This window comes from Triturus cristatus, chromosome 7 (genome assembly GCF_964204655.1).
Source record: "Triturus cristatus chromosome 7, aTriCri1.1, whole genome shotgun sequence".
Lineage (NCBI taxonomy): Eukaryota > Metazoa > Chordata > Amphibia > Caudata > Salamandridae > Triturus > Triturus cristatus.
Genome location: NC_140590.1, coordinates 1,505,613,399 through 1,505,620,833, shown reverse-complemented (window position 1 = coordinate 1,505,620,833; position 7,435 = coordinate 1,505,613,399). Strand labels below are relative to the sequence as shown.

The window sequence follows — 7,435 nt, the reverse complement described above, 5'->3', positions numbered from 1 at the left end:
TAAATTAAATGTTTTAAGTGTTACCAGTTTATTCCAATCAAGATGGCTTCAGATGTGCCATACTTTTGTCATAATGAAGACAGTAAGCGCTCTAGTTGTTTTTAAGAACATTCTGGGACATTCTGTCATTGGGCTATACTTGGGCTACATCTGGGTGATATTTGGGCTACATTTGGGCTCTTTTGTCTCTGGTGGCCATCTTGGGAGACTTATTTGTTATGAAGTTTCCTAATTTCCTCATTTACTGCAGTCTCCTCAGTAGGAAATACTTTCAGTTTTTTACTTTGATTCCATCAAGAAGGCATTCAGATGTGTCACACATTTGCCATAAATTCAGAATGTTAGCACTCTTTTTGCTCATTAGATCACTGTAGTAAAGCTACTGCTCACCAGGGAAAACTGCTGCTGGTATTGAAAGTTCATGTTTCAGTCTGCATGTCAGAATTATTTCATGAAATAGAAGAGGATTTGAGAAGTCACTCAAAATGTGCCCTAATTTTTCTTTCTGCAGCACTAATCATACTTTTTATGGAAAAATGAACCCCCTCATTTTGTTCCTTTTGAAATTAAATGTTTTAAGAGTTACCACTTTATTCCAAGCAAGATGGCTTCAGGTGTGCCATACGTTTATCATAGGTAGGACTGTTAGCGCTCTAGTAGTTCTTTGGAACACTCTGGGAAGCTGCAGTAGAACACAAAGGAATCAACTGACAGTCTCTGCCCTTGTTGGATGTACATGTTTTACTGAGAATGTCAGACTTCATTCTCACATGACTGAGAAAGATAATGTGAATTTACAGAAAATAAGCTCTCAGTTTAGCTTATAGATCACCTTCCAAACCTCTGTGGTAAAAGCATGAGAAAATATTTTTCTCTCAATCATGATATCCCAGCAGAAGGCTTTTTCACATGGTGAAATCACCTTAGAACATACCACAATTCCTAAAATGAGTATGGTACCATCAACAAATGATTTATAATGTAACTAAAGTCTTAAAACCTTCTATTAACTGCAATGCTTTTTAATGAGGTGCTATCATGTATATTGGTCCCAAGATGGCTGCCAACACTTCTTGGATGAAGTGCTGACAGCCAATCAGATCTCAGGATGAGATGTGTGGTTAGGCTCCGCCCACATATATATATGCTTTTAAATGCTATTTTCTCAGGAAATACTGAACAGATTTACACCAAACCTACAAAAGGCACTTCCTTGACCTGAGGACTACCTCTCTGCCAAATTTCAAGTAAATCTGTTCAGCCGTTCGGGCTGTAGCCCTGTCTAAAGGTCCTATGGAAAAATGCATGGGAAAAACGCGTTTTGGGACCCCCCTTTTATCTCAGCCCCCGCTTGACGAATCCCCCCGAGACTTTCAGGGTAGGAGCGGAGCGTAGCGCCCCACCTATTTTGAAAAATTCGCGAGGATTCGTCGACCGGCGCCAAAGTTATTCAAAATAGAATGTTGCGGATTTCCTATGGAAAAGGGGTCCTAACTATAACTACCTACTGGCGACCGCCAGTAGGTAATATATCTATACACACACACATATATATACACATACATACATATATATGTACATACATATATGCATATATATATAAATATATATATACACACACACAGCTATATATATATATATATATATATATATATATATATATATATATATATATATATATAGGAGATTATAATGACTATGGGGGTGCATTCTGGTAGTACTGCTGCTTCGGAGATGCACAAGTCGCACTTTACTTCTGACAGCAATATATTGTCACATTTTACATTTCAAGCTGCTGATTGCAGGGTTGGCCTTATATGTTTTTATCTGAAACCATCTGATCTTTACGATCCCATGATATTAAACGAGGCCATCTTCATTTTTTACTCATTCAATAGTCAGTTCCAGGTGCAATCCTTGACATCATTGAATACAAGTTCTGAAATGTCTGCAGTGCCACTGAGCCTCAAGCCCGGGAGACCGCGCCATCTGCTTTGAAAGGCTCCTTCGAGAGTTGTAGGAGACGAGTCCATTCAGAAAATGATAGCGCGGCGGCTCTCAACGAGCTGCAGCTGCAAGCCACAAAATCTGATTTCCGCTTACTGATGGTTGCCAAACGGGTTCCCGACCGGAAGGGAACTCTCTGAGGCACGCTGATGCCTCGCTGTGCTCGTCATGGTGAAGTGCTGTTTGTTTAACAAGCGAGCTGCTGGTTTTACATGCACTGCTTGAAAATAGATGTTGTTTCTAAATGTGTGTGTCGCAGAAAAATAATTCTTCTATCAATAGTCTAAACCATCAGCAATTAAAAGTTCAATTTGCAAAGTCGGAGATTCCTTCTGGTGGGCATTTACTTCTATTCCTTGAGTCAATTAATTGTGAATCGCTGCTATTTGAAGTAGTTTGGACATGTAACATTGTTAGCGGTGTACAAAATTGCAAACTTTTGTTCCACAATTTGTTTTTGTCAAATTTGATGAAATTAACTTTACTTTATCTTGCGTGAAAATTGACTATAAAGATTTTTTTCATATTCACCTCAGATACCATCAAGGTTCGAGGCGAAATTGTCTTTCGCAAGACATCTTCCCTTCTAGTCAGTGTCTCACTCAAGACGTCTACAGCTTGAACTAGTCCCAATGGAGAAAAAAATCGCAACATTTTACGCGGGAATTCTCAAAATGTTGCATTTTTTTCTAATAGGAAATTTGTACTTTTTGTGAATTTTACAGGTGTGTTATACATTTCACATACGCCAGCATATTGAGTCTTTTGATAGTCTATGGCAGTGGTAAGAAGAAATGTTTATATTTTATATCAGAATCCTCATCACTCAGCCCCCTTCCTCAATGAATTAGCCTCATGTCTAGTGCACTCGCAGAAGCCAGGGATAGGATTGTTTCCTTTAGGAAATAGTCATTTCTATTGATTTCAGTGATGCTGTGCAGGAGCCATGAGTGATGAATCAATCTAAAGACAGAGCCACTTTGGACATGCCCCTTAAGTCACAGGCAGCCAGCCATCTCTCAACGGTGTTCAACAATCACAGACACCTTTCTCTTTCTTTGTTACTCCGCATTGTACGTGTTGTGGTTAATGAGGGTTCAGGGGTGGCTATCACCAACCTATGTCAGTGCTGAAGTAGTCAAACATACAGGATAGAAATATCCACCAAAATACAGAGTGGAAAGAAAATGTTCATAAGGTCTAAAGGAATAATACACAATTTTCTCTTCTAGCTGCTTAAACTACTGTGCAGTGAAACAGTGGGCTGCTGGGATTGGTTGATGAAAGAGTTTGGTGAAAGGTTGCAATAGATTTATCATATATTGTTTGTACTCTAGCCGACTAATAAATTGTGAGTATATTACTTTGAGTTTGGACAAAACGCTTCCTTTTAACTTATGGGGCATCCAAATGGCTGACTGGTGCAAGTTTATGGGGGAACCTAAGTGGAAGAAATGTTGCTACCTGTCTTCCATGCTAATAGTGTTTCAGGAATTGCTTATGGTAAATTCTTTGCTGGTAGCACCCAAGGTAGCTGTCAGGTATTGGCGTAATGTTGCACCAGCCCTATGTAGGTGTTTTAGACTCAGGATCCACCAGGCTCTGGATCTACTCGGCGGAGGTAGATCAGCATACCAACTGACTACATAAACCTGCCAACGGCTGATTGAACTTTAGGAAACACGCTGCTCTGTGTTTTGGATATCATGATTGTCTGCCATTTGGTCCAATCAGGCAGTGCAAACTGATTTGCTCCTCCCCAAATCTTGCTAGGGCTGTGCGGAAAGCCAAATTGAATAGGGTAATGGTACAGAATTTTATTTAGACTTGAAATGAGTCTTCCGTACTTAAGAGGAACTATTTTTCGAACTTTCGCTTCACTATATGTGCGTATGTTTGTACAAAAATTTCTGGACCTACATTTTCCAATGGCATCTTAAATGTAGACTTCCCTTTGTCACTGAAGGTGACTGATTAACAATTCAGAGCGAAAGATTAGCATTTTAATGTAGCTTCTGCTCTGTACTGCAGGCCGACAAAATTTGTAGGGTGGCCACTTCGAACCAGGTCATTACCGACACCTTCTTGAACTTTTCACCTATAGATCATTGATTTCATGTATGCCAGTAGGTCTACTACAAAGGGAGCAATTTAGGACATTAAACTGTCAGACACAAGTCTAGTACTGGAAACGGTGTCTGTAGTGACCTGGAAGGAGGTGGTGGCCCTACAGCCATGGGAGGTCCTCAGCAAGAAAAACACATCTTCAAACAATTGATACAAAGTTCAACAGCAAGTGAAACTCAACTGACTCAGCAGAATATGTCCACATAATTTTTTTGCTCAACCCCAACACTTTTAATTAATCTCATTGGATAGTGGGCCCTAGGGATTTGACTCCCTGAATGTCAAGTGTGTTCTCCATTCCCACGTATTTTTTTAGTGGACCTATAGGTTTTCTCATTTTCCCACACACTGCGTCTAAAGGAGCGGCAATGCACTGCACACAGTACAGTAAGGGTGGCAGCCACACCCACATAGGTGGAGCTGAGCTCAAGGCAACAACACACCACAAATTGTAATTGGGCATCCTTTTCAAGCGACGCCCAGGTCAGTTTTGTCTTTCATACAAGAGCAATAAAACACACTTAAGGCTTCTTGTTTTCTTGTTTCTAAGTCTTTTAGGGTGAGGATTGTAGTTAAGGAGACAGAATGATGTCACTGAAAGCTGTCCAAGCCCCATAACATTCAACCAGTGTCTTACAGAAATGTTAAAATCATTTTGTTATACGGTCATTTGAGTCAATCACTCCAATAGCCTGAATTTCTTCCCTCATGCTCTTTCGGTGCAGTTCGAAAGTATAGATGCATTGAACTAGTAAAACGCCATTTTCGATGTATTCCCTATTCTGTGCATCTATCTAGCAGCCCACACAGTGTAATTATGATGCTGCTAACCTTCAGCGATGGCTTATTTGACCTTGTAAACATTTCTCATTGCAAAAAGTGTATGTTGCGGGACAGCAAAACAATATTATCTTTGCAACGACAAGAGGCAAGCAGGACCAGTCAGCATTCCAAGTTAAAAGTCACTTTTAGAGAAGGTGGCTCAGCATCTCTCTTGCCCATCACCCACACCCCTCTCTCTTTAGTGTCAATTGACAAGTTACATTCAATTCAGGCTCGTGCCTTGCAATCTCATACTAAGTGACTGAATGCAATATAGATTACACTGTATATATGGCATATTAGCAGCTCATATGGCAATCCCACTCAGTATTAAATACTCTTGCCGAAGCAGCATATGATCTCTGTGAATGTCTTGCGCATCTCCAAGCTGCGGAAGGCATAGATCAGTGGGTCAATGACAGAGTTGCACATGATCAGCACCAGGTAGGTGTTGAAGTAGGAGGTGTACCGAGCACAGTAGAAGTTGGAGGGGCATGAAATGATGAGGATGAGATGGAGGAAGAAGGGCGCCCAGCAGACTATGAAGACCCCCAGGAGGATGGTGATGGTGATGGCCCCCTTCATGCATGTCCGCTGCTGCACTTCCCCGTCTACGGGCAGCGCAGCGATCCGCTTCACGTGGAGGCGTGCAAACAAGAACATGTGGACATAGAGGGTGGCCATGAGCACAAGCATGGTGAAAAACATGGTGATGAGGCACACAATGACCGTGGTGCTCTCAGAATAGACAATGAAGACCACCCCGCAGACGATGCATGCGACCCAGATGATGGCGATGAGGACAAAGGCTTTCCTCACGGTCATGATGCTGTGATAGCGCAAAGCATAGAAAATGGTGATGTACCTGTCAATGGCAATGACCAAAAGATTGCAAATGGAGGCAATGAGCGAAATGCAAATCATGGTGTCGAACACATTGTCCATCTTCTGGAGGTGCTCGTCGTTGATCACCAGATAGCCGTTGATCACCACCGCAATCATGATTGTCTCCAGAGAGTTGGACACACTCACAAGTAGATCCGCAACCGCCAGGCTGCACAGGAAAAAATACATGGGAGAGTGGAGGTTTTTGTTTTTTAAGATGGCAAGGATGACAAGAATGTTCTCCAGCAAGCTGATGATGCCCAGTGCCAGAAAGATCTCGGTTTTGTTGACTCCTTTCTCAGGGAAGTCAATGATGCTCCGGTTGCCCGTGAGGGAAGTCTCGTTGACATCTGCAGTGTCATTGAGGAGAATGGTGGGCAACGTGAAGATGAATTGTGTAGCATTCATTGTTTGCTGGCTCAGTCGGATTAAACTCCAACTTTATGGTAAAAAAAAACAGGTGCAAATCCCTCCCAAGGGGGTGCCAAGTCTCGCTCCAATAAATCTCTGCTGAACATGCACGTGCTGATCCTGCTTCTGGGAAGCTAGAAGCTTGCTCGTGAAGTCTTCATTGAGAAAGAACTGCCAGAAGCACCCACAAAAGTTAGTTTCCTGTTCGGAACGAGATCGGGTAGCAGTACCCCGGTGATCCCTCCACACAGCAGCATCTCTGTAGCTCCTCTCACTTGTCCGGAAGCATCAGTCTCAGAGGATTGCTGCTCCCGGCCGCGCTCAAGTTCGGCGGACTGGCGGATTCGCGGGGGCAGACCACGCGCAGCATCTTGCGCTGTTCCAGTCGCAGAAAGAAATGAAAACACGGTTTGCTTTATATAAAAGAGCGGGAGGGGCAGCGGCTCCTCCTCAGCCCTCAGCGCTGCAAGCTGGCCACTTACCGCGCAGCCACCTCGCTGAGTGGCAGAGAAGCCGCGTCTCGAGCAACAGGTGCGTCAGTTCCACATTTAAATGCCTATGCATGCCTTCGAAAACGATTTGCTGCCCTCTGCAGATAAGATAGCGAATGTGCTAACCAGCGATTTCAAAACATTCGCTTTTTGTTTTCTCAGATGGTTGGATTGAGAATTCTATTTGTCAGCAGAGACGTTTCAAGGCATGGGGAAAGCCAGGGCTTTCAGTGGCATGATAAAACTGGAAGGCCTCTCAAAGGGCGTGGCCAATGTAATTAAGGGTGGGGCTTAAAAACACGTAAGCTAAAAATCTGTGCTTAGCATAGTGTGCCGCCTCACTTGTATTTTGCTGTTTCTGTCATTGCATCCAGATACATGATACAACAAGTAACATTATACCTACAACAAGCCAGGACTGTTGGCTTTGTCAATGGTTGTTAGTTGCATAAGATAAATAAACAGCAACTATGGCTTGTATATAATATTGAAAAAGCTTCCACTCAAAGCCCTGGTGACACCACGACAGTGTTGCTGCTCCTGAGTGTCAAAAAGAGAAGGGAATTCTAGAGAAAATAATTCCCTTTAAAGGATTTCCCTTCCCCTACAACGCTCACCTGGCATGATGTCATGCCGTAACTTCTACACTAGTGAGAAGTGAGCAGTGTGAGCACGCGCACATCGATGTGCCT

The 7,435-nt window shown here is 42.8% G+C and overlaps 1 protein-coding gene across 1 annotated transcript; it reads right to left on the bottom strand.

Moving 5' to 3' along the window:
• Positions 1–4,765: 4,765 nt before the first annotated feature.
• LOC146812255 (melanocortin receptor 3-like) lies at positions 4,766–6,625 on the bottom strand. Its single transcript, XM_085614570.1, has one exon. The coding sequence runs from the start codon at positions 6,247–6,249 to the stop codon at positions 5,287–5,289; it is 963 nt and encodes a 320-aa protein (XP_085470696.1). The 5' UTR covers positions 6,250–6,625; the 3' UTR covers positions 4,766–5,286.
• Positions 6,626–7,435: the final 810 nt, after the last annotated feature.

Excerpts from the sequence above, each read along its gene's own strand:
- LOC146812255 (XM_085614570.1), bottom strand. The coding sequence starts at position 6,249 with ATGAATGCTACACAATTCATCTTCACGTTGCCCACCATTCTCCTCAAT.